Here is a 27,307-nt window from a genome sequence, read left to right as displayed (position 1 = left end):
ATGAAGCAGGCCCTGCCATAGGTGCTGTAGCTCCATCAGCAAGCAGCAAGCAAAACAAACTCCCTGCTCTCAGGGAAGACAGGTATTAAATAAGAAAACAATAAATGAGAAGTCAGGTGAGACAAGTGATGGAAAAAAGAACCACAGGGCAGAAAAGAGAAAATTAGGAACTATGGTTATTTCAAACAGAGCAGTTAGGGAAGGCTCCTTTGAGCAGAGACAGAAAGGAAGCAAAGTGTGTGCCATTTGAGTGTCATGGGACAGTAGAAACAGAGGCTTGAAATAGGAAGGTGATTGGAGTGTTAGAGAAACGAGCCAAGAAGCCAGGGTGACCGGGCAGATGAAAGATGGGAGAGAAGGGAGGGCCGGCTGGGAGCACACCACACAGGGCTTTTAGGCCATAGCAAGGGCTTTGGCTCCTACTCAGGAAGATGGGAGGGTCTGAGAAGAGCAATGACATGCCTTGATTTGGGTTAGAAGAAACTCTACAACTACCGTGTGGAAAACAGACCAAAGGGGCGGAGTAGAAGCATACTTCTTCAAACAGTTCCACTTCTTACTTGATACATTTGAGATCTTTTAGAAGTTTTTTGAGTTATTTGTGCAAAATGTGCAAAATCTGCACATTTTTAGGGCTATAGTTTTGGTTAGGAAGAAAACATATTTAGTACTTTTTTCCTTTATTTTCATCAAAATGGAGATTCCATGTGTCAATTTCAATTTTTTTTTCCACATTCATATTCACTTGTTTGGAAAGTCTTTAACCTAGAGTAACACTCATGCTTGTAACAGAAGCTTTGCCAGCAGCTCAATAGGGATAATTACAAAGATTCACACAGGAGATTTGTACAGTATCAATGCGTCTCCTCATGTAAACTGAATATCTGAGTCATTGATTTTAATTTCAACATAAAAATGAATTCAGCTTTTAGATAGGTTAACAGTATTATACCAACAAAACAACAGTTCAGAACTTTAAAAAATAGCATGAATACTGAAAGCTGGTGTCACAATGACTATTATTCCTTTTTTATAGACAAAGAACTGACACATTAAACAATTTGCTTGAGGTCACACAACTAGTAGAAAGTGGCTTGGCCAGGATTTACACAGGCGGTTTGAAATGCAATCCACAGGTTCACCATTACACGTAAGGCTTTTCAGAGAAAGTAGTACTCAGTGGGGCCTTCAAGGAGGGTTGCCTTTCCCCCACCCCCAGGGCTCAAGGGAGCTGGTAAAGGCTTGGATATCCACTCTGGGGAAGGAGATAGGCAACAAATTAGGATCAAAGCTCATGAGAATAACCTCAGGAGAGGCTGGACATCTATCTTTGCCATGGAGGCAGTCAGCTTGTTTATGGAACTTTCTAGGGTTGGCCTCAATCCTCTGGATCCTGGGTGGGAGGTGGGCTGTGTGCTGGAAACCAACGCGAGGAAAAAGGGCCTATGGTCTAGGAGTATGGCCCAAGAGACGGGGCCTCGGTGCTAGCTGGGTAGAAACAGGATGAAACCAGGAGGGAGGTGCTGACCAAAGGATTGGCTCGTGCCGGGAGAGCCTCAGCCACAGGCCTTTCTCCGAGTCGTCCCTCCTTTTACTTCATTAATTATAAATTATCCCCTTCTCATGTAGAGCTCTGTGGGAGATGACAGAGGGAACCCTCTCAACATGGTTCCTGACCTCCAGGATCTCACCTTGAGGTGGCTTTGGACCGGGAGACTTTGGAATAAAAAATGTAATGCCATTCAGTAATAAATATTAAAGTCTCAATAAAACTGGAAGAAAGAGTAATTAAGGTTTTCATTCAGTCAAATGCATTTAAGTGCACTTTAACAGTAATGGAGTTATGGGAAAGAGATGTGGAAGGAGGTCTGGGTTGAAACCATGCAAGGCGAGAAGAAACCATTGATTCTCCTGTGAGCCATGTGCTAAATTCAAGGCGGTGTGACCTGGGACAAGTCACTTCCTCTCTCTGGGGGTTTCCATAGCTGTAGCTTATATTGGAGATTTGGAAATTACATATGCAAAACACCTATAATGTTGCCAGACACATAGTAAATAGGCGCTCAGTATAGATTATTGTGGAACAGGCATTTTACAAACATTTAATTTAAGGTAATATTTACAACACTGAGAAGGCAGGTGATATCCTCCCCTTACACAGATAAAATTGAGACATAAAGAGGTTCAGTAACTTGCTTGAGGTCACACAGCTCGTAAGAGGCGGGACCCAGGCCACTTAGGGTCTGTCTATCTGACAGTAAAGCGGTCTTATGATATGGAAAGAGACGGGAAAATTACAAAATGAGTTAACAGCTGCTCTGACAATCCCAGTCCTGGGATAAAATAGCAGAAGATGTTTAAATAGAAAAGCACCGTTATACTTTTATACGTACTGGGTATACTTCTTTTATATCTACGTACTGGACATACACACAAGAACTCTATCAAGTTCTTTTCAGTTGTGCCTAGACGCATGAGGGTGTGGAGTACCCCATGTTAGCACAGCCTTAATCACAAACCTAATTCGTTCTCATTGCGTTTCCATTCATCGTTGTCGCTAGATGGAACTCACGTCAGGATGGAATTCTTTTCCAGTGCAGTGACTTCTGCAAAAGCGAGGTGCGCTCATCTTCCGCTTGTTCAACCACCACCCCCTCTCTCACGCCGACCCCCCTCTCCCACCGCGGTACCCAGGAGGCGAGCAGGCCCCGAAGGCGACCCACGGCCGCACGCCCGTCTCCTCGCCCGCTCACAGCCGGACCCCAACCTCCCCCCTTCCGCGCCGTCGCCCCGCGCCTTCCCAGCGAGTTCCCGGCTCGGGGGTGTCCAGCCTGGAGGAGGTGCCCTTTCTTTGGTGGTAGCCGGCGACCCCTTGGCCGGGAAGACAGTGTCGGAGTGGGGTCCCGCGGAGCAGGACTCCGGGTTTCCCGCCAGATCTGGAGGCGAAAAGGCAAAAGCGCAGCGGGACCGGCGCAGGGGCCGAGGCCAGCGGGACAGCGGCCGTCAGAGCAGGAGGAGGGAGCCGCCGGAGATTCCCACGGACCGGCCAGGCTCGCGCCCCCGGGCGGGGCAGGCGCAGGAGGCGGCAGCGGGAGGAGCCGCGGGGCCAGCACACAATGGGCGGGGGCGCGAGGCCAGCGCCCGGCCACACGCGCCGCGGCCCCACGCGGGCCTCCGAGCGCGCCGCGCCCAGGAGCGGAGCAGGCCGGGCGCGGCGCGGCGTACGTGCGCGCGCGCGCGCGTGCGTGCGATTTGCGATCAGGCGGCGCTGCGGACAGCCCCGGCGGCGGGGCGGGGGAGTTATATTGCGGGGTCCTTTCTCGCTCACCCTGGTTCCTCTCGCAGCGGAGACGGCAAATGGCGGACTTCGATACCTACGACGAACGGGCCTACAGCAGCTTCGGCGGCGGCAGAGGGTGAGGCCGGCGTGCGCGGGCCCCGTCCGGGCGCGGGGCACGGGCGGAGGCGGGGGCCCCGGGGCGGCGGCCTTCCCGCGCACAGCCGGGCCGGCGGGAGGTAGAAGCCGGGCTGGGCCGGGGGAGGCCTTGGAGAGGCGCGTAGGGCTGGGGCCTGGAAATGGCGCGCTCGGGGAGGGGGCGGCGGCGGTTAGACTGCCGGGGGCTTGCTCCGGGGCGGATGCCTGCCTCCTCGCCCCGCTCGGCCGCAGGCCGGGGCCGCGGCGTCACTGGGCGCTGCGGAGGGCGAGCCCCGGCCTCCAGCGCCGTCGCCCAGCCCGGCGGAGCCGGCGCGGCCCGTCCGTCTCCGTCCCGGGCCCGGCCTCGGCTCCCGCCCGCGCGCTGCGGGCGCCCCGAGCCCCGAGCCCGACCGCCAGCCGCCTGGGTCCTTACGTGCGGGACGGGGACTTGGCGGCCGGAGCCCGGGCATGGGCCGCTTCACGCGGGGAGGGACGAGCCGCCTGAACAAGCACACCGCGGCCTTTTCTTCTCTTCTGGGTCGCGGCGTCTGCGTGACAGGTGCCGCGTGCTCGCCGGCGGGACGTGTTCTCTCTCCCTAGTGTCTCTCTCTGGGCGGTAGCCTTTAGCCGCCTTCCGATTCGGCTCCGATACAGACCGCGCGACATGGAGGCGCCTTGCTTAAAAGAAAAAAACCCTTGACTGGTAAATAAAAAGCTTATGGTGTTTAACTCCAGGGACCCGCACTGGATTATTATTATTATTATTTTTTTTTTTTTAATGCAAGTGACTTCCTACAGAATTTAGAAGATAGACTGTGAACATCTTATTTGTCAAGAACAACACACTTGGCCTTTGTGTGCTTTTACAGAAAGGATTACTTTCCCAGGATAACACCACAATAGTACCTACTGAGGTGTCCGGTCTCCTGGGTGTCAATCCCAAAAGTATCTTTGTTTAGTGAAGAATGATCTTTTTAATGCCTTGGTTTGGGAATGGCCCCAACAAAGGCTTTTTTTTTTGGTGCGGGAGTGTACCCAGTACCATTCGTGGAAGCGGAGCCAGCCACCTGTTATTACAAAGAATATTTTATTTGCTAATAAAAAAAGAAATAGATGTTGGATGACATGTAAAATTACTGCCTTTGGGATAGGTTTCTAGACATCAAATTTGTACTTAAGTCATCTTGAAATTTAATAACTAGGATCCCCCCCACCACCACCACGCAACTTCCATTTAGAAGTACCCAGGAAAACTACTCTTAGAGTAGTTCAATTTAAGGCAGACCCCAGGAGTTTTAGTTGCTTTGGGACTACAATAAGTCATATACTGAGCCTGGGGGTTATTTTCTTCTGCTGCTGCTTTTTCACAAATTTGCCCGCTCTTCTGGTGACTTGAGGTGCTCAAGTTGGACTTAGTGGACGCCGCATTTGACAGGTGGAGTGCTGTGAGCAATAGAAAGTGATCAAAAGTAAAATTCTCTTAAGGTGCTATTCATTTCAATATCAGAGACAATTGAAAATGTTAGCAGGTTGCCCAGATGTCCTCCAAAGACTGATATGAGAGAACAGTAGCTAGCATTCTACATCTCCTAAGCTTCCTAATAAAAAAACATTTTTAAAGTCTCTTTACTGTTAAGCACTTTCTACATCTGACCTCTTGGAATTTTCCATTTGACTTCATATTTATGTAAAAGCACACAGGATATATTGCTCAGATTCTTACAAGTACTTTGAAACATCTTTTGGTGAATTTGTTTGTTCATGTCAGTCTAGAGTGGGCCTGAAAACTTCACAGAGGTCCAGACTTGTGGAGTAGTCTGTGCCAAAGCTTTCCTATTCCAGACTCAGTGTTATTTTAATTTTATAAGACCAGAAGTTACCAGTTATTGGAATCTCTGAAATTCAGCAAGATGGTAGGATAGTTGACCAGATATTCTTCAGTGAAGATAATTTCAATTGTTATTTGAAGTGTTCACACCAACAGGTGTCTCCCTGCTGTTTGCTTATGTCCAGATATAATTAGTTCACGCATTATAGAAGATCACACCCCCAATGGAAATTTCAGTCTTGTATTGTTTCTTTTGGTACTTTTGTAAGGCACCTTACCTCTAGTCTAAAACTCCTTAGCTTGATAAGATTCCACAATCTAAACCGCTTTGGTCACACGTGAAAAGAATAGCAGGTTTGAAATATACGGTCATAATCTAAAACTTAATCTAAAAACTTAGTTTTTATAATTATACATTCCCCATAAGTTTATTTCATAGTCATATGTAATAACCAGTGCAGTTGTCAGGAAGCAATATTGGGCAACAGCTTTATTTTTCCAGCCTATAGAGGCATAACCCCAGCAACCAAAGAGAACCAGGTACTGCATTGTTGCTCAAAAAGCAAGTAAAAACAAAATTCCATATTATCAAAGAGTTCATTGTACCAGATTTTGAATGTATTTTGTGTTTGCAATTTGCTAAATTATCATTCTGAAGTTCTAGTTTTTCATTTGCCATTGGCAAAAAAGTGTAGAGTAATACTGATTTTACTTTTCTAAGTGCAGTAAAGCCTTTTGAGTGTTTAACCTAAAACCTTCAATTGTGAGGATTAGGTTGGAACTTGGAGTTAGCAAGAATAGAGGTTGCTGAAGTGGAACCTGCCAGAAATTGATTAAACCAAACTTAAGCATTCTTTATCAGGTTCCAGTTAGGGGGATAAGAATTCTAAACTTTGAGTCTTATAGAAATTTAGCTTGGCGTATCTGGCTAAATTTCTAAGCATATTTTAACTTAAAACAGGAAGGAAAGCACTGTATAAAAATGGTAGCTGTTTTCAGTGATGACGGGATCAGTAAACGTATTGAAAAGCTCATTCTAAAGTCCTGTTTACCTACCAAATGGCAAGTTTGGGTTTATTGTCATACTTCTCTCCACTCCCCAGTCTCCCAGTGCTTGATTCCAAATCATTATCCTCTATGAGAAGTGTCACCACAAATACCTGGAGGTCTCTGGGAGACAGTGCAGGCAAAAGCCCCAGCTTTAGAACAGGCAGACCATAGCTTGAGTGTCAGTCCTCTCAGCCATGTATTAGCTGTGTGATCTGGAACAAGCTCCTTTACCTCTCTGAGCCTCATTTTCCCCACATGTAAGCTGAAAAGAATTGGTAGCTCTTGATTTGTAATTTTTCAGTTCTTAAAATATTTCCCTTGGGATTAGTAAAGTGGGAAAAGTTCTGTTGAGTGAGTTTTTACTTAATTGGCTATATTTCTAAAGTCAAGTAAGAAATCTGTCATCTAGGGTGCTGTGTTACAAATCAATACTAAGTAATTTATTCTTGTATGTTATTGGTTTGTTACAGAATTTATGCTTGGAATGTTTAGTATAAATGCCTCTGAGATTTCTAAAAACTTGCTTTGTATGTTTTTTACATTTATATTTCTATTTGAAATTAACCTTAGTGATCTAGGAAGACGATACAAATTCAAAAAATCTTTCCAGGAGCTTGGAACATAAAAAGCAGAATGCTTGGGGGGTGTTGTTAGTCCAAGATTAAATTCCATCTTCCAGTTTTCCAGCTTTCCTCTCGAAACAGAAGTGAGAATTGGGCAAGAGAGCATGCCCGGCCTCTGCTTTTTCATCAAAGTCATCTTTTTAAATTGAATGTCATATATTTTTTGAAGTTTTCCCCATGTTATGATTCCTGAAATGTACCTGCTTGATGGGGCTCTGGATGTGCTCTAATGTGTTGATACTCCATTGAATACATGGCACCTCCACCTAAGCGTTGTACTCCAGTATCAGGTAGATGGAGAGTCTGATCTCCCTTGTTCTGCACACATTTCTCTATAGTTAAAGTAATCAGTTGAATTTTTTAATGTCTGGCTTAATACAAGACAATTTGTTTCTCATATGTGTTTCTGTATTCACTCTCAGAAGTTTTGGTTGACATAGGTTTATGAACAAAATCCAACCTTACACAGGTAAGTAGTTGGAAAAGGGAGGAGTATTTCAATAGCCTTTTCAGTTAGTTGTACATATTCTTATTTACAACTATACAAAAACTCAACAAGTGGTAGTTTCCATAAAGGTTAGTTGCAATGTAGAATCTGAAACTTTTATCAATAGACTTCATACTGTTACATTAAAATCCTCCAATCTGTCTTACATTTTGAGTGACGTGAGTGATACACGTCGATCATTTGGAAAATACCAGTTGACTGAGTTATGCAAGATTTCCAGATGTTCTCACGTTCGTTACGCAGTATCAGAAGTCATGTTTATTACCATCACCATCCGAGTTCAGCTGAAAATTTTCAGGATTGGGAGGCTGTCAAGCGTATATTGATAAAGACAAGGTTTTTTTAATTCTATTTTTTGCTTAAAAGCCTGCGTTTTATCATTTGCAACAGATACTTTTAGTTGTTTTCCTCAAAGTGACAGGCTCACTTAATTTTCAAGAAAAATGTCTGCCTAATACACAAGACTGAGTAACCATAATTTGTCAATTCTTTCAGGTAAAAATGGCGTTCCATGAAAAGAATAGCTAGTTCAGCTTGTCACTCACTTGCATGAGTGCTTTTCCTAGAGATGACCATGGTACAAGCAGCAGTCTCCATTTCGTAACATGGAATACTAAAACGGGGGTCACGATTTAATAAAAATAATTTTTACTGCTTTACCAGGGACGTTCTTCGTTGGAGTTTGGTTTTTTGTTTTTGTTTTCTATTTAATACTGCTTCTATTTAAGTGCTTGGTAAAGAGTAATAGTTTAGTTCGGTGCCCCCTCTTGATTTGTGCTAAGGCTGCATGCAAGATCTGTGTAGGTCGGATGAAAAGAGCAGAATTAACAGGGATACAGCAGCTGGTAAGCCTAAGGTGCTGTTAAGTGACCGAAAGGTGTCTGGAACCAAAGCAAGTGCATTCTAGCGCTCTTTAGAGACTGAAGATGTAAAGAATTGCTGCATGAGCTAATTTTCTGTTAATGGAAGAACTTCAGTGTGGTCTAGGTTGGGCTGGAATTTACCAGTTGCTCATGTTATCTAACACTTAAAAATTAATCTGAATATTTTCATTCTCACACATAAACAGTAGAGACTAGTATATCGAACCCTCGTGTAGCCATTAACCCAGTGTGTGTGTGTGTGTGTGTGTGTGTGTGTGTATAACAAAATTTACCATTTAAGTGTATAGTTCAGTGGCACTAATGTTCACAATGATTACAATTCAGTAATCACAGTACTGTGTAATCGTCACCACTATCTATTTCCAGAACTGTTCATCATCCCAAATAAACTCTACCCATTAAGCTACTCCATTAATTTCCCAGTTATAACTTCATAAACATTTTTGCTAGTCCTGTTTCATCTATCTTGCCCATTGTGGGGAAGGGATAGAGTATTTTAAAACCAATCCCAGCCATCCTAACATTCTATCTTAAAATACTTGCAATACTTGATTTATGTATTTCTAATTGGTAAGGGTTTTTTTAACCACCAGTTTTTCTGTTACGCAGTCCGTGTTCATGTTTTCCCAGTTGTCTCAAAGATTACTTCATGTAGTTGGCTTGTTTGAATCTGCAAAAAATATTTGGTTATAGAAAACTTAAAACATAAAAGCAGAGTCTAGGATAATAATCCACCCCATGTATCCATTTGCCCAGTTTTTTAAAAAGTGACCACTTTTATTTCATCCATACCTCCTTGCTTCACTCTCCTTCCACACACTTATGGATTATTTTAAAGCAAATCATAGTATCATTTCATTTCATCTAGGAGTACTTCACTATGAGTTTCAGAGGTAAAAACTTAAAAAAATATAACCACAATATCATCACATATGAAAACGTAATGTTACAATAACCCAGTAAATACTTAATTTCTCTAATTAGCTCATATAGTATTTTGATGTGCAGCTGATCTGTTTGAATCAGGACCAGATAGGGTGTACACATTGCATTTGGTCGTTCTGCCTACTAAATCTTTTTAATTGATAGGTTCCTCTCTTTTTCTTGGCTGTTTCTTTGTAAATGGGGGGTATGTGTAGCTTTTCTCCATGACTTTTTTTTTTTTTTAGTTTCAAGTGTACAAAACAATGTAACAGACATTTCACCCCTCACAAAGTAGATAACCCACCTCCCCCAATCTATTGCCCCTCTGACATTGTATATAGCTGTTACAGTTCTACTGACTGTTCCCTATGCTGCACGCCATATCCCGTGACTATATATATATAGGCATTATATTCCAACTATATAAAATTATAGTTGACACACAATATTATTCAGCTTCAAGTGTACAGCACAGTGGTCAGGCATCTGCACTATCCCCATGTACTTTTAATACATTTAATTCTTGTAACTATGTGTGAGGTAGCTGTAAATTGAAATAAATTCGATAGTGGGAAACAATTATTGATATTAAGTATTCTTTTTAATACATATGTGTTTTGTACACGTAATTTAGATTTTTGCTTTTTCAAATGTTAAATGAAGAAAAGGCTATAACTGAAGGCCTTTTGAGTTTGAACCCTAGATTTTAAATGGTGGTCTATGGTATTTTGTAGGTACCTAAATTGAAAATTGTAAAGTAAAGTGTATAATTGCAAGTTATTTGTGGATCATATAAAATCCAACATTGAATGAAAATGAAGTTTCATTTAAAATTAATTAGAGCTGGTAATCTGTAGAATGTCAGATCTCAAATAATAAGCATTCTAATTTAGAAAAAAGAACTCTTGGCTTATAAAGTTCAAAACTAATCCATAGAAATAGTTTACGCCATAGCTGTAAGACAAATGTGTTTTGTAGCAGTGTTCTCTGAGGACTGATAGAGTTGAGGTTTAAGATTTTGTTTCCTCTGGAAAATCTGGAACTTTTTGATTGAGTAATCTTTTTCACCCATATGAAGTTATTTAATTAACAACCCACTTATTTGCTTTTATTAATGTGTGGGAATCCAAAATTTTAGTACATTATGATAAATGCCTTTTTCCTAATGAGGAAAATTCCCTAAAAGACTGTAAACTAGAAGTCCCCCTTGTGTTCATTATTCGTCTAAAAATAAGGCTTTCAAACTACCTGTTGTGTCCTTTTGGTAGATGATGAAATCCTGACAAGCATTTTTAAAGATGAAGTAGAACAGAGAATAGTGTACATTTTACTATGAGTTAGTGCTCTTGGGCAAGCTTTTTATTTGTATGGGTAATATGCAGGCAGGTATGTATGTACGCATATATTAAGTCATGGTGTAAAACGTACTTCTTGCTGTTGGTCACAGCCCAAAATTTTTGGAAAAACACTTAAGTACCTAAGTGGGGATGTCATCTGTATACATGGAACTTTGTGTTGTATTTCATTTTTTCCCAAATATTGGTGAGAGAAGTTATTTGCAGTGCTCAAGTAGTTGCTAGGCCTATGACTTCATTCCTCCCACCCCTGGTAAGTCTACCAGATATTGGAATAGTTCTGGAGCTATAGCAATGTACAAGACTGAGTTCCTGCCTGAGAACTACTTTGCATTTTCTTGCAAGGCCTTTACAAACGTGATTGAATTAAGAAGCTCTCATTCACGGCAGAAAAGAGCTTCTTAAAAATAGGGCTTATTGAAGAGTTTCCCATAGGCATTACCCCGCACCCAGTGTTGACCAGAAACTTTCAGAGGCTTCCATGCACATATCCTGTAGTAAATGACAGTTATCAAGATGAAGGGATTTAATTTTGAATGCTGATTGAAGGCCTTGGAAATGCATATACTTTAGAGGGAGATCTTCTTGGAAAGAAGTGCTTTTAATCCAGGTTGCATTGGGCTCATTTTTAAACACATAAGCTACAACTACTAAAATGTGCTGTGGCATCTCGGAGGGGCTCCTGGAACTTTAGTTAACAATGTATCAATATTGGTTCACTGATTTATAGCTAGTGTATCTTACTATTGTAAGATAATAGGTAGTGTGAAATGGTGTAAATGAAATAATGTTTGGCTTTTGAGAACTTAACCTTTTTTGATTACTGTCTAGAAAATAAATAGGTTACACATTTTGACCATTACTTTTTTCTTTTCTCTTTTTTCAAAGTATGCTCAGTGGATTTGGGCTTTGTTGCACACTTGTATTTACTCTTATAAAGGCAGTCTTACTGTGATTTTATGGAGGATCTAACGTAGTGCCACATGCCACGGTATGTGCTAATAAAGTGTTTCTGGATGGCACATGTGAGACCAGCGTTGTTGATCAGCTAATGAAATGATCTGTTATTACCTACTAGAAACAATAGAAGAACACCTAATGTTCCAAATACCAAAGAGAGGTTAGCTGTAGTCTTGGTATCTTGGCGTTGGTCTTGAAGTTTTAAGAGTGACAGCAACAGTGCTTATATTGTGGATAGTTTCTAATGCACCTAGGAATCTATAAAATTCCGTCCCAGAAATAATTTACCATGTGTCCTTCATTTTTCTTTTTTTTCTTTCCCCTTCTTCCACCTCCCCCGCCCACACTCCCATTCAAGCTGTGGTTTCTCAGTCCAGTTGTGTAGGACACAGCTCCCTGGCCCACGCTGCTATTATGAGCCTTGTGGGTCCGTGTGTCACACACATACACACAGACTCCCGCTGAGGCAGTGGGTCTCCAGTCATTGGTCAGCCGCTCACAGCAACTAACGCTGGCCGCCGGCCACTCACAGCAGGACACAGTAAACCACTGGCAGCGCACAGCAGCCCAGCTCCAGGGAGAGCCGTTGTTCACAATCTTAGCTGTAGAGGGCGCAGCTCACTGGCCCATGTGGGAATCCAACCGGTGACCTCAGCATGGTGCTCCAACCACAGCCACTGCATCGGCTCTCATTTTTCATTAACTGTTACACTTTAGAAATAAGTCTTGAGCATGTAATTTTCTCTTTATCTACTTACTAAATCTAATCCCAACTCTAATAATGTCTGCTCTTTCTTTTATGTGCAGTACTTACTCTTCCTCTGGTCTCTCACTCCTACATATCTTTGCTTACTCACATATGATCATCTTACAAGTTCAGTGTTCTCCCTGTTTGCTATCTGGAAAGTGGAGTCCAAGTTCCTGTTGCACCACTCTGCAGAGGTTTGCTCTCCTTGCTATCTTCCTGAATTTTCTGCAATCCTTTGCTTGGGATGGGATTTCTCCTTTCTAGCTGCATGAACAAACCCCACACCCCACCCTCAATTGAATTATCAGCTCCTTAAGGGCAGGAACTGAATCTTAGTTCTGTATTGCACTCTATACCTTATGGACATTCAGATATTTAGTTGAGCTAAATGAAGAAAAGTGATTTGCCCGTAAAGGACTTTGTATTTGGAGTTGAAAGTTAGATTTCCTAATTCTTAGGATATTACGGATTATTTGAAACTGTCATATGGGATCTGACAATTAAGTTTGCGAATGCTCCACCGTGAGCTTACACTGGCAGCACTGTACAAACAGCTCCGTAAGGTTTCATAACCACGGCATACCAGTGTCTCATAGCTGTGTTCGTGTTGATGTGTGGCAGTGTCTTGTTGAGTGGCGTTCATTCTTGTGTGTTTTGTGTGCCGTTGCAAGAATGTCTTGAGCTTGAATTACAGCAATGAACGTATTAAATTTCTTGTTTAACTTGGCAAGAGTGAAATCAGGGACATGTTAGTCCAAGTTTATGGGGATAATGCCATGAAGAAAACAGCAGTGTACAAATGGATTAAACGTTTTTCTGAGGGGAGAGGATATGTCACTGATGAAGTAATGAGCAGAACTGACAAAAACATTGCAAAAATTCGTCGAATTGTGCACTGAAATTGTCGGCTGACTGTGAGAAGCATAGCCAACAAGTAAACATCGATAAACAGGAAAATCTTAACTGAAAATCGTGGCATGAGAAAGGTGTGTGCAAAAATAGTCCCGAAGGAGCTCACCCATGAACAAAAGCAGAGAGTTAGTTTGCCAAGACCGGTTGGAGAGGCAAGACGATGTTTTGGGCTGTGTTATCATTGGTGATGAAACGTGGATGTACCAACACGAGCCTGAAACAAAGCGTCAAAGTGCACAGTGGAAGTCAGCCAATTTTCCATGACCAAAAATGTTCCGTCAGTCCAAATCAAGAGTCAAAAAATGTTGCTAATAATATTTTTTGATATCAAGGAACTATTCATTACGAATTTGTACCAACTGGACAGTTAACCACGTTTACTATTTAGAAGTGCTGAAAAGTGATCTGCGTGAAAAAATTAGACGAAAACAACCTGAACTTTTGGCCAACAAGTCTTGCATCACGACAACGCACCAGCTCACACGGCACTGTCTGTGAGGGAGTTTTCAGCCAGTAAACACATAACTGTATTGGAACACCCTCCCTACTCACCCGACCTGGCCCCCAGTGACTTCTCTCTTTACTTGAAGATAAAGGAAATATTGAAAGGCAGACGTTTTGATGATATTCAGGACCTCAAGTGTAATATGACGACAGCTCTGATGGCCGTTCCAGAAAAAGAGTTTCAAAATTGCTTTGAAGGGTGGACTAGGTGCTGGCGTCAGTGCATAGATTCCCAAGGGGAGCACTTCCAAGGTGACCTTAGTGACATTCAGCAATGACGTGTGTAGCACTTTTCTAAGTTGAGTTCGTGAACTTAATTGTCAGACTTCGTACATTGTTTTTAAAATCAATGGACTGTCCCCATGGGACAGTAAGGAGCTGTAATGAGCAGAGAGGATCGCTGCTTAGTAGCAGGGATGGTATAGACTGGGTGATTATAGCACAGACCTTCGAGTATGTATTCTGAATGGGGAAGGGGCCTGCCCCCACCCGCCGCTTATATCACTTGCTTCCTGTTTTATAACCACTGCCGGGGTCCTCCTGCTTGTGCGGGAACCGTGTAGTCTTGAGCGTGTTCGGCCTTCCCTAACACTGTAGAATTGTTACTAAACTTTTTATTACTCAGTATTTATGAAGTGTTTTTATGGTCAATTTTAAACATCTTTATAAAGATTAGAAATATTTATAAAATGACAAGGAAACTTTGAGGTATGAGGTGATTTGGAAGAGGTCCTACACCGAGCTAAGGTATCGGAACAGTCTTCTCTGTTTTCGGAAGTGCTTCCCTGTGCACAGCTTACTTATTTAGGTAACAGTTCTCTCTAAACTGAAACTAGTGTCAACGGTATCAGGGATTTTAGCTCAAAGAATTTTCTGGCATTTGATCCTTTTTATTTGGTTGATAATAGAAGGTATATTTTATTGTACGCACATGCACTCTCTGGGCTTGATCTCTCACGTTGATGGCACACTGTAGAAGCTTCATAGATGTTCAAGTGGATACATTTCAATCTGCTTCCGTGGCCCTGGTCCCACTGCCCTGTAGTGTGTTCAGTGACCTGCTCAATGAAAAGCATCTAAGTCCTTTAGAACTGACCCCATCAGATAGGGTGGTGTTTAGGACGGCTTCAGTAATTCTCAATGAGGTCGAGAGTATTGAGCCACTGGTGGTTTTGTGAGGCTAGGGGAAAATGAGCCAGTTGAGGGCTTAGTTAGCCGTTTCCACATCTCTAGCTCTTAAAATACTGCTTGCCTGAGAGGGGATTCTTCTACCTTCCCAAGCCCGAGCTGGCCTTTTATCCCGTGGCACTGTCATCTCCGCGCTCACCTAGGGCGCAGCGTCCCTACCCAGGCTCCCCTGGCCCCTGTACTCAGAGGCCCTCTGACCCCCATCTTCTCAGTCCTACATTGAGCGCCCTCCATAGGTTCTCGGGTAAACATCTAATGTGCTCTGTCAGCAAGCTTTCCTACCTCCATTTTCCTAATTCACCAAACATCTGGGAAATTTACCATCTCTTCATCTTTCCCTTTAGCTTAAATTTTTAAAAAAATCATTATAGCCTTTTGCTTTTTTACATATGCAGCAGGTCCTCAGCGTGGTTTCAGTGTGACATTAATGAGATGCCGTAGGAACTTAACTCTTGTTTCTGTTAATTAGCCTACGGTGAAATTGGTTTCATTATGTCATTTTACTTAAAGTCGCAGAACCTATCGATGTTAATTTGAGAATGTACTGTGTATGTACGTACATTCACTCGTGTGCACATGTAGTACACGGGTCTTCTGTGTGCTTCTCAGTTGTGAGCTGCTTGAGGGCCAGGACTGCTTTCCATCAGATACATGATTATACTGGGCCTTATATATTCAGTATCCAGTTCCAAAGAGGGTCTTACTAAAGATAATTTAGGCTTGGTGGTTATAGAGATGATAACAGGGTTGTGCACGAGCCATAGTGCTGAAATGCTAAATAACGGGGAGGGGGGGACGGGGGTGCGATTCATTCACAGACATTCTTCTTGGAACAGAACGTGGAATGGTACCTAATACTTCCTATTGGGTAGTAGCAGAATTTTGAATTATTAAATTTTAAAAATTTAGGCATCTAAGAATTATATCATGGCTTGGGCTTTAGAAAAATATCTTAAAAGACTGATATTTATTACCAGGTATTTACCTGGAATTTCTCTCAAGGCACATGTGGAATTTTTCATATTTCTAGCAATATACAGAAATCAAGTTGCTTTCCAAGCCTAATTAAATTAGTATTTCCCCTGAATAAAGGACGACTTTGAGCCGATCTTTGATTATTGTGAGGAAACTCATTTGTTTTAAATATCTCTTTGAAAAGAAACAATACCTCCCTTTTTACTTTTTTCCTCCTGTATTCTGCAAACATTTTATTTTGAAAATTTTTCAAATCGCCATAAAGTTGAAAAAATGATATGCTGGATTCTGATAGATTATTTGTAAGTTTCACATTTTATACACACACACACACACACACACACATGCTCACAACATCCTTTATGCCAAACTCTTTAGAAATAAATGGTGGCTTCCCCCCCAACAGAAAATGACCAAATTTAATACATATATATGTATGCGTAAATGTTGGCTGTCTTGACCCTTCACTCCTAAATACTTTCAAGTTTCTCTCGAGGAAAAGGGCATTCTACTAACTGCAGTACCAATTATCACTTCAAAGAAATTTAACATTGATACCATATCTATAATTCAATATTCAAATTTTTCCATCTGCTTTTTCTTTTATAGCTGTTCGTTCCAGAATCCAAGATCACACATAGCATTGGTTGTCATATTTCATTAGTCTCCCTGCCTTTTTTGTCTTGCATAACTTTGACAGATTTGAAGAATCCATGCCAATAAAAAAGGCATATAATGTAAGCTTGTCCCATTATTAGCAATTACCTGGTTATGGTGGTGACTGCCACATTTTTCCATTTGAGAAGGAACTCCCCCTCCCCCCTTGAGATTAGGCATCTGTGGAGGATAATTCGAGATCATGTAAATATCTTGCTCCCCCGAAACCACATTATCAGTGGTTTGTGCCTCCATTGATGAGCCTGGCCTGAATTGGTTACTACTGCGTTGTTGGTTGCAGAGTAGTGATTTTCTAATTACGTGATTCCTTTTGAATTTATTAGCTGACATTCTTATTGATGTAAAGAAGAGCTCCCCTTCCCATTCATTCCTTAATTCATTTTAATAGACTACTTTTTAGAGCAGTTGTAGGTTGGTGGCAAAGTTGAACAGAAATTAGAGTTCCTGTATACCCCCGCCCTCACATGCAGCCTCCCCTGCTTGCACAGGAGTGGTCAGTACATTTGTTACAGTGCATGAACCTGTACTCTGATAAGTCGGTAACACCAAAGTCCAGTTGCATTAGGGCGCACTCTTGGTGCTGTACATTCTGTAGGTTTGGACAAATGTGTAATGGCCCCGCTCATTTTTTTTCTAAGGTTTCTGACTTACGGCTATAATCCAAATGACAGAATATAATTTCTTATAATTTATTTATGATAACAAAAATTTGGGGGAAACTTTACTCATTGTTATCCATGTAATGCACTACTTCTTAGATCAAAGGAGAAACACTATATAATCATCTTGAGAGATGCTAAAAAAGCTCTTGTTAAACTTCAACAACCATTCCTAGTAAACATTTTTAGCAAGCCAGGAATAAAAGAAAAGCCCTTCATTTTTAAAGGACCTCCCACTCTTTTTTTAATCGTCGTAGATGAAACATTTTTAATCTCAGGTTGTAGGCGGCTGTGATAATGGTACTTGTTACTTTGTATATACACTGTCAGGCAGTGTAGGATCACCTTATAGTTTTTGTTTCTCAGTAACTCAAGATTTTTGTTAGTATTAACTCAATTTCACAAGTAAATAAAGCTTAGAGAAGGTGGGGAGCTCCTCAAAGACATATGGCTGGTAAGTGGCAGGGCTGGGATTTTAACTGCTACCTCCACATGGTGATGGGGTAGAATCAAGGTCCTGCCTTTGCCACTTTTAACTCTGTCACCAAGGATAGGTAACCCACTCTTGTTCCATCTGAGGAAATGGTATTGAGGTGTACATGGATTAGTAATACGCACCATATGTCTGAGGACGCAGGGAAGTAATACATGGGAGTGGAGAGTAGTACATATAGTAATTGCTGTACAAAATCTAAAATTTGTAGTCGAGTGTGGTTATTCAGTAGCAAGAAACAATTGTATTGTGAGTGCATTAAAACTTCAGGAGCTTCAGTAATCCCTCCTAAATACAATGCAGTGAGACTGGACAGTCCGTTTATGTATTGGTATTGGGTGTGAAGGAGGGCATTTGCTTAGGTTTTAGGATATAAACATTTTGCAGATGCTGATTCTAAGTGAATACGAGAGAGCCATAGGAGGAGATATAATTTCCAGACGATGTTATTGTGTGTTAGAGTGGAGCATTTCACCTGAAGGGTGTGGCTGAGTGGGGGACATTTTCATTGTCCCTGATCTGGGACAGGAACGTGTGGGCAAACTTGAATCCTGTCTGTTTCCCCTCCTAGGTCCCGTGGCACTGCTGGTGGCCATGGTTCCCGTGGCCAGAAGGAGCTGCCCACAGAGCCCCCCTACACAGCATATGTAGGAAATCTACCTTTTAATACAGTTCAGGGCGACATAGATGCTATCTTTAAGGATCTCAGCATAAGGAGTGTACGGCTAGTCAGAGACAAAGACACAGACAAATTTAAAGGTGAGTTTGGGGGGAATTCTTATTGTACATTATTATGGGGGGAGGGGTCTAAACCTAAATGTGTTAGTGAACCAGAGGGCTCTAATTATGAAAGTGTTTTAAATGTTTGCCTGGTTCAAGGAGCTGATACAAATATAGCACTTTAACCCATAGGCCTTCATTTCTACTTGGGGAAAATGTTTTACACATAACCAAGTTTGTAGAAATATGGGGCATATCCCCGAGTAAATCTGTTGTTTGTTTGACCTAGACAGCAGTCTTGTCTGCTAGTAAAGGAGTTAGCTGGGAGAGACGTGAACAGATAAAACGATGGACTTCTCAGGTGCCTTTCTCCTTAGCCAACTCGTACGGTTTTCTTGGTAGTTTTCCTGTAATTTAGTTAGTTGTTATAAAATCCAAAAGATAATGTAAATAAGTGTTGTCACTATACACTTGTGACTTCAGAGCATGTGTTTGGGAGAGGGCTGGCTCAAATTTCAGATAAAGTTAGTGTCTGTAGATTAGTATCTTAAGGGCACTTGAGCAAAGAAGGAATAAGAATGAAGAATCAAATGACATTATCGTCTAGCTTTCAAGGTTGCCGGAAGGGAAATGTGCCCAGTAGTTAAGTGCATGAGGCGAGGTACATGGGCGTTTGCTTTACATTATTTATCCAGAAGTACATCCACGAAAAGTGGAGTGACTGGTGACTTACAGTGGGGAAGCCTACAAGAAGCCGAGGTGTTGCTCATCTTGGTTCTGTGTGTAGGCCATGTTTCTATGTTTTTGAAAGTGTTTTGACTTTAGAACCTGAAGCCTTGTTATAGTATGTGATCAAATAATGAAAGCAATATACCCTGTTTCCACAAAACTAAGATCTAGCTGGACAATCAGCTCTAATGCGTCCTTTGGAGCAAAAATTAATATAAGACCGGGTCTTAATGTTATATAATATAATATAATACCGGGTTATATTTTATATATATGTGTGTGTGTGTGTGTATATATATATATATATATATATATATATATATATATATATATATATATATATATATATATATAAAATACATTGTATATCTTTTGCTCCAAAAGACACATCAGGACTGGTTGTCCGGCTAGGTCTTCTTTTCGGGGAAACACGCATCAGTTGAGCTTGTGAAAGCAAGTCTCACCCAGTTTGCCTGGTAATAGGCATTAGGAATTCAAACTTAAGGTAAAAATGTGTGGGTGAAGCCAGCCTCTGGGTAAGTCTATGGCAGCAAGGTTTACATTTTGTTGCCTAGAGGATCCTCTTCCATTTCAGCAGCTCTGGGTGTGAAATGTGTGACTGGGCTGCTGTGGCCTCTGGGAACTTGGGTTTTTCTCCGTTTCTCTGAACATCGAATCTACTAGAGGGGGTGGGAGCAGGGGGGTGGACACTGCCCAGCCAAGCGGCAGTACGTCCTCACGGAGCAAGTGGTGAACAGGGCAGGTGTGGCCCCAGGCCTCACAGCACTGCTGTGCTAACGCTCTAGTGGGTGTTAGAGGTGCTCATCACACAGGAGGAGGGCGTGCTGGCGGGTGGGCGGGTAGGGGGCTCAGTGGGCACAGTAGGGCAGGGGCAGTACTTAACCCACATGTGACTCCAGGTGGCAAGGAAGGGACACAGGCAAGAGTGCTGCAAGTAGAGGGACAGGCTTATTCGGAGGTTTTTATACCAACTACCCGAGTAGTAAAAGCACCCTCAACCTCCTCCTTCAAAGCATGTTTGATATTGAATTTGAAATCTGTCTTAAAACCCCAATTAGGTTATATTAAAGTCATTCAGAAATCAGAAGCAACAGCTCTGCGGTGAGTAATCCAAGAAAGGCTTTCATGTTATGGTTGAAACAAGAAGAAAGCTTTATAAAAACACAGCTGCTATTTCACTGCCGGTTTGATGAGCACTTTCTGAGGGAATGTAACTGAGAAGGCATACCGGTCAGGTTGTGCTTACTGCAAAGTAAAACATGCCTTGTCAGGCTCTGCTAGTCTGTAGTCATCCCCATGCAACACAAGTCGTAGTTCTGATGTCGGGAAGTGGTACAAAGAGGGACCCCACCATGTCTTGACCTCACAATTCCTCGAGGAAATGGAGTTTGTTTTCTCTTGCAGGCTTCTGCTATGTAGAATTTGATGAGGTGGATTCCCTTAAGGAAGCCTTGACATATGATGGTGCAGTAAGTATCTTCAGGTTTTCTGTCATGTTAGCAGTTGAGACTTTTTCTTGCTAATACTTAACACTGTTTTCCCCTTGTCGTTAGCTGTTGGGTGATCGGTCACTTCGTGTGGACATTGCAGAAGGCAGAAAACAAGATAAAGGTGGCTTTGGATTCAGGAAAGGTGGACCAGATGACAGAGGTGATTGGTTCTTCTAAAACTGAACACAAACTTGCTGTATGCCCACTGGTTGCAACCTTGGAAGGTTACTAATAGAGCTCCATGCCGTAGGTCTGGTAGGTCTGTGAGAGCTTGTAAAAACACGTGAAGTCTTAGAAAGAGTGGACGGTGCTTCTGCAAGCCTGGGTGTTTTTTGTTTTTTGTTACTGGTTTTTCCCCCCCTGTTGGCAGCAAAGAAATCTTTAATTTCATTGATGTTCCCATCACCTGAGTTGTGTATCGTCCCAATGAATTTTTCCATGTTTGTGCAGCAGGGTAACGATCCGACCTCAACTTTATCTTTTTTGTGTGTCCTCAGGAATGGGTGGCCCTCGAGAATCTAGAGGTGGCTGGGAGTCCCGGGATGACTTCAATTCCGGTATCAGTATTTACAGTCTCACACTTAACCCTGCCCACGGCCTGGCTGCTGGTGTACGTTTCTGGGTGTAGCCGGCCTGGCCCAACTACTCTTGTAGTTCCTTTCACAAAAGAAGCTTTCCTGAAAGGTACCCAGGCACGTGATGAGCTTGTGTTAGGACCTAAATGTGTGGTGTAGGGCTTGCCAGGTTCCACACTGTGGGAGAGTCAGCCTGATCCACCTTATTTTGTTACCTTTGCATAGCCCGCTGTTCATTCCCACGGTGCTTTATCTCCTGCTGCAGCCTTTCTCCGTGTAGCCCAAGGAAACCCCTTGGTGCCTCTTGTGTGTCTGGCACAAATAGAAGTGCTGTTATTTCTAGAAATAGTATGGAGGGTCTAGAAACCTACAGAAAGCCTTATATTTGTGGTTCCTGGTGGCTCCCTGTTAGATGGTAAAGAGTCCTGGTACCTGTTTTCCTTTCTTGGAGGGCGTGGAACTCATATCCTTTAATGGGAGGCACGGTCCCCTTTGCCGTCCTTTTTCTTGCTTGACCAAGGCAGACCAGTAGGTGCCTGCTTGGCTCAACTCAAGAGGTCATTTTGCATGCGAGGCCTCTGCTTTAGAAGCTGTCCTAAACATTTCTTCATCTCTTTATTTTTTTTAATTATAAAAATAATTGATGTATGTCGTAAAAATGTAGAAAATTAAAAGTAAGTCTGCTTCCTATAAACTTGAGGTTATCTCTCTCTGCACTCTCTACTATATAAGATGAGAACACACCCACCCACCCACCCTAGCACCCTCCCCCCATCGAAACAAAACTTAGCATAAAGTAATGGGTAAGTATGGGGAAACTAATGCAAGGTGTCTTGTGAGTCTTAAGATTTTCTAAATGTATTTCCAGAACTGCTTTAGCCAAATAGATGACTGTGTATCTATTGAATAATTTAAGTTTTAAAAGTCCTTTAGCCAATCAGAAATGAGCTTATTCATAAAAGTACAGTATAATCCAGTAAACCTGTAATTTTATGTATAAGCTAGTCTCTGATTGAAACATGCAACAAAGGTCTTCTCAAAGCCAATCCAGGTGCAGCAGTTAGTGGCTCGATGAGTGGTGGTTTTTGACCTGACCTGCCAGCTGTGCATTCCTGGTACCATGGAATGCACAGTGACCTCGTAGCTCTGGAACTGTGCAAGTTAAGTCACGAATGCCTTTCTACTGTTGGCTTGGTTGGGCTTTTACTCTGAAGCAGAGACATACAGTGAACATAGCCAGAGAGACTGCTGTGCCACCATCAGTCTTGGTGAAAGGCACACGTGGCGGAGTCATGCCTATGTACATGATTTGTAAAAGTAGGTCTTTCACTCTTTAAAAGAATGATGCTGTTTCTTTCATGTGCCTGCTCATTGTAAAAGAAAAATATCAAGCATTACCCAAAAATACAAAGAAAACAAACAAAAATGTAGAAAGTGCCACCACCAGAAATAGCCAGTGTGTTAAACTACACTTTGTAAAGAAAACTCAGGACAGTCCCATGAATAGTGTGCCTCCTAGAAATCTGTCATCAAACTTAATTAAAAGGTATTTGTCAGCCTTGCCTTTCCCTCCTCATCTTCCCACTGCTCGTATCGTCAGATACTTTGAAATGAAGCTGTCACTGATATTAATGTACACTAGTTTTTCCCTCTGCTGCACTGTCTCATCCACCTGGACAAAGGACCAGTGTGTTTATCTGCCTTGTCAGTGCGGGTGTGAGCTGATTTGCTTTATGCTAAACACTGGTAGCAAAAATTACTTGACCTCTTTAAGGGAAAGTAACTGTACTTCCATGATCACGTGGAAAGGTACACGTCACGGTTTAGATTAGTTTGGCGGAAAGTGTCAGGTTAAACAGCTTTGTGAAGAACCTTATACTTGATGATATGCGTCCCAATGTGTTTTCCCCCAAAGCAGTGCTCTTTGGTCTAAATGTTTTTAGTGTTTTCATTCCTTGTTTTGTTAAAATTGATATTGTTCAACTCCGTCTCTGAACCGGGTTTCAGATAACTTGCTCTTTTTCCAAAATCCTTGCCATCCTTACAGAACAGGCAAAGCACCACCATTGCAGATAGTGGATTCTCCTGTAAGCAGTGGTTAGGTTCGTAGAATCACCGCGAACGCCGAGTTAAATACTGAACCACTGCTCCCAAGGACAATAACAAGGTCGGGTTCCTGCGAACCTCTGACCACAGGATTTTGTCAGCTGATCAACATGTAAACTTGTTTGATGTGTGTTTCTGTTTAAAGAGACCTTACTTAATAAATGCCGTTGATTCATTAGCACGGAACTCAGAGCCGGCAGTGCTGCAACTCCCTGAATGACGCTTATCTAACGCGTCTTCTCCCTAAGATCCATCACAACCTTGTACTTCGGAACACTAGACAATTCTGTTTAGAGGCCGTTTTCACCAGAAATCCCCAACAAAAAGTACAAGAGCAAAATCCTTGCACTAAATGGATTGTGAAAAGGATCTGTTTACAGTATAAGCTGAAACAGGAAGGCCGAGTGTTGCCTTGTTATACCTAAGAACATGAGTGTCAGGTGACTCAAATCTTTCCCTGCTCTGTACATGTCTGAATGATGGCACAGCGCCGCTAGTATTGATTTCGGGGTTCTGAGTAAATTTTAGCAAGTAGATGAATTTGCAGATACTAAATCTCTGAATAATGGGGATCAACTATATAGAAGATTCCTCAGGCTTAGGCTTCTCAGAGATATGTGCCCATAAAGTTTTGAGCCATGGCACCATCCTTGGAGGGAGTAAAGTAGTCACCTCTGGGAGCTTAAATAGAGCGGGCAAGCTCATTTGTTTAATAACAATCTTCCGAAATTTTTACTGAAAATTAACTCTATTTCAATATTGTTACAAGGTTAATTAACTTACACCCCCATAACTGAAAGACTTGGACTTAACTACAAAACTGAAAGCCTAAGGGTCTTACAGTCTATTGAGAAAATGCTCTTTTTCTACACACTGATGAGAATTGTAGTCTCTTAACATTTTTAAATGAGGTGCACTTTACTTCTGTTGGTAATTGTTTTAGCAGATATACGAATGAATGGGGAAAACCCCTTTGCAGCCAGTGGAGGTGAGGCCCAGATCGGGTGTGAGCTGCTCTCCTCTCTTCAGCTTGCCCCCGTTAGGGAGCGGGCCTTACTCCGATAACTGCTTTGTTTACCACACAGGTGCTTTGCTTTTAGAATGACCCACACTGAAACGCAGCAGGAACAGGAAAATGGGGAGTGTCACCCAGAGGTGACTTCGTATTTTTATTTTGTCTTTGTATCTAGTTTTTTTCTTGTGATTTTGCATTCTGAATTGTAACTTCAATATTTCAGGTTTATCTTTTTAATAACTGTATAGATTTTATATTAGAAAACAGAATAAAATGTGTTTTGAGGATTTTCGTATTGTTAGAATATAGCCTCATATGGTGTCTTTCCATTTATACTGTAAGCTAAGAATTTCAACAGCTTATTTTGTTTTTCTCTCCTAAGATTCTTTTTTATGTAAAAATTCTGTTAGCATTGAAATTACCCAGCAGATTCACATTTGGACTCATTTTCAATGCTGTATTTTGGAAAAACTTCAGATGCTGGACAAACTAAAGAATTTAAATTTTAAAGTCAATTCACACAAGCTATATAATAAGTTTTGAAACAGTAGTCTAAAAAGTAATTCAATGTCATCTTCCTTCTTCAGGCTTCAGGGATGACTTCTTAGGAGGCAGGGGAGGGAGTCGCCCCGGTGACCGGCGAACAGGCCCCCCAATGGGGAGTCGTTTCAGAGATGGCCCTCCCCTTCGAGGGCCCAATATGGATTTCAGAGAACCAACAGAAGGTATGGCGACAACTTGTAAATGGAGGGCGCCTTCCCATGATATTTTGTCTGCACCCCACGGACATCTGCCTTTTTAGGCCACGCACAGTTACTGTAGTCCACCCTTAGTCTTAAATAATAAGTTTATTATTAAGTGGTAACCATATCTAGGGATGGTATAGTTCTACAGGGCTGTTCGTTTTTAGAAAATGGGCTGGACTATAGAGATCAGCATCTGTTTGGTCGTTTTGCTGGATGGAGGGAGGGATCCATTCTTTACAAATCATGTTTTTCCCCACCAGAGGAAAGAGCACAGAGACCACGGCTCCAGCTTAAGCCTCGAACAGTTGCAACACCCCTCAACCAAGTAGCCAATCCCAACTCTGCTATCTTCGGAGGAGCCCGGCCCAGAGAGGAAGTGGTTCAGAAGGAGCAGGAATGAGCCTGCAGCTGGGAGGGAGTGGGGCATGGGGGGAGTTAGAGCGAGACCGCAGCCTGGCTAGCCGGCCGGCAGTCCTGCACTTACCATTCCTGCGCCTGACTTTTGTCCTCCTTTCTTACAAAGGACACAGAGCTTGTGAGTGCATGTCAGCCGTTAACAAGTGGTTTTTAGTACATTCTTGGCTTTGCTGTGTCTAGTGCCTGATTTGTGCTTTTTTTTCCCCCCCCCGCCACTTCCCCCACGTTCCTTCTGTCCTTTTTCCTTCTTGCTCCTTGTTTCCTTCCAGCACATGAGTTTCTAGAGGGACAAAGGCAGCCGTCAGGTGGGAGCTCTTTGGATGGAGGTGCTGCTTCATCTTTTTCCTTTGCCTTCTCTTTTCACTTCAGACACACTGGTCAGACTCCAGTCGTTCCTTTGATTTTTCTCAGTGCTTCTCTTCTAACCTGCATGTTGAGTTCTGTATTGCTGTGACTTCCATGTAAAAAACAGAAAAGTCACAAATTGGATAGCATCTTGTTTTTATTCAGCTGTGATCAACACACAGAATTTGTGTTACCTTGTTTTCAAAACAGGGATAAAACATCTGTTGATCCTTGCAAATTCCTTCCCATCCCTATTTATAGGTAGTCCTGTCTCTGTTACCCCCTCCCCAAATGGATTATTCAAGCAGAATAGGCTCAGATTTCAGACAGTACAAGCTAAAAGAGGACTGTGAACTGGTGGGGAGTTTGCATAAAGATCAGTTAAACGCAGTACTGTGTTTGCACATTTTACTGTTGCTTTTCAACACCATGTCCAAACTGTGTTCCTCCGTTCCCCGGCGGTATCAGAGGCTCCTCTATCTGGCTGGATGTAGTGAGCTGCCTGCTGCTGGCTTCTCTTCCGCTGGGCACAGGTGCTTTGGGTGGTGGTGGTGGTGGTCGAGCTTTGCTGGGCTAACTTGATAGTGTGGACATTGCTTTATCCAAATTCCTGTCGTCTCTTCCTTGTTGATCTGTTCCCTGGTATAAGTAACAATGAAATACTGTGCTTCCCACTATCCCTTAATTTTATAATGAAAATGGGCCTAGAATCTGGCACTTTATTGTATCACTTGATGAATTGAGAATTTTACTATGCAGAGCTGTCAAGAACCTTAAAATAACTGGTAGGGGCTATAAGTTGCTAGGTGTCATCTTTGGGGCAAAGTTTATTGTTCCCACGTACAGTGTTTAGCATTTACCCAGGGCTAGGGGCTAGGCAATAGCTTTTGAGCTTGAACATCTATGTGTGAACAAATTAAATTGTTTAGCACCCGAGTCCCAGTCTGTCCCATTGGGAGCATTCGGGGTCAGCCAGCAGCTAGAGACCCTCACCAGCATGACGGGGGCTGAGGGGTAGCCTGGCCTCCGCGGCGCGCTGTGCTTAGGTAGTAGTTCGTCACTAGCTGACATCCTTGGCTTCTCTTACTGTCTTTGTTACAAGGTCTCAGCAATTTACAGAACTCTCCCTTCTTTCCTTCCACCTGTCATCTTTGCTTCTGAAATAAGAACCATTTGTGTAACACCAATACTTAACTTAAGAAAGACATGCATTATGTGGTTGTAATCAAACCTGAATGCTTTCAGATGACCTCCTTACATCTTCAATGTGGAAAAGATTAAGAACAAAACAAATTCAGCTACACTGGGCAATCCGGTTGACTTTTAAATGTAAGAATGGAATTCCAAACACTTAACACATTCAGCTATATGACAGAAAGTAAATCTATGGATATGGTATTTTGTGAATGATCTTTTAAATAAAAGAAAACCTTACATAA

General features: G+C 42.4%; 1 protein-coding gene across 3 annotated transcripts; it reads left to right on the top strand.

Annotated features, from left to right (window-relative positions):
- Window positions 1-693: 693 nt before the first annotated feature.
- EIF4H (eukaryotic translation initiation factor 4H) lies at window positions 694-27,307 on the top strand. Of its 3 annotated transcripts, XM_081054037.1 has the most exons (7): window positions 3,122-3,416; window positions 18,276-18,463; window positions 20,579-20,643; window positions 20,728-20,824; window positions 21,162-21,221; window positions 24,948-25,085; window positions 25,367-27,307. In XM_081054037.1, exons 1-7 carry the CDS (start codon window positions 3,358-3,360, stop codon window positions 25,504-25,506), a joined length of 747 nt encoding a protein of 248 aa, XP_080910163.1. In that variant the 5' UTR covers window positions 3,122-3,357; the 3' UTR covers window positions 25,507-27,307. The 3 variants fall into 3 exon arrangements, with proteins under 3 accessions (XP_080910162.1, XP_080910163.1, XP_080910164.1); XM_081054038.1 differs by lacking the exon at window positions 21,162-21,221; XM_081054036.1 differs by lacking the exons at window positions 18,276-18,463; window positions 20,579-20,643; window positions 20,728-20,824; window positions 21,162-21,221 and having other exon boundaries at window positions 694-3,416.

Source organism: Rhinolophus hipposideros (genome assembly GCF_964194185.1).
Source record: "Rhinolophus hipposideros genome assembly, chromosome: 7".
Lineage (NCBI taxonomy): Eukaryota > Metazoa > Chordata > Mammalia > Chiroptera > Rhinolophidae > Rhinolophus > Rhinolophus hipposideros.
Note: the sequence above shows the minus strand (reverse complement) of the source record. Positions and strands in the feature narration are given on the sequence as shown.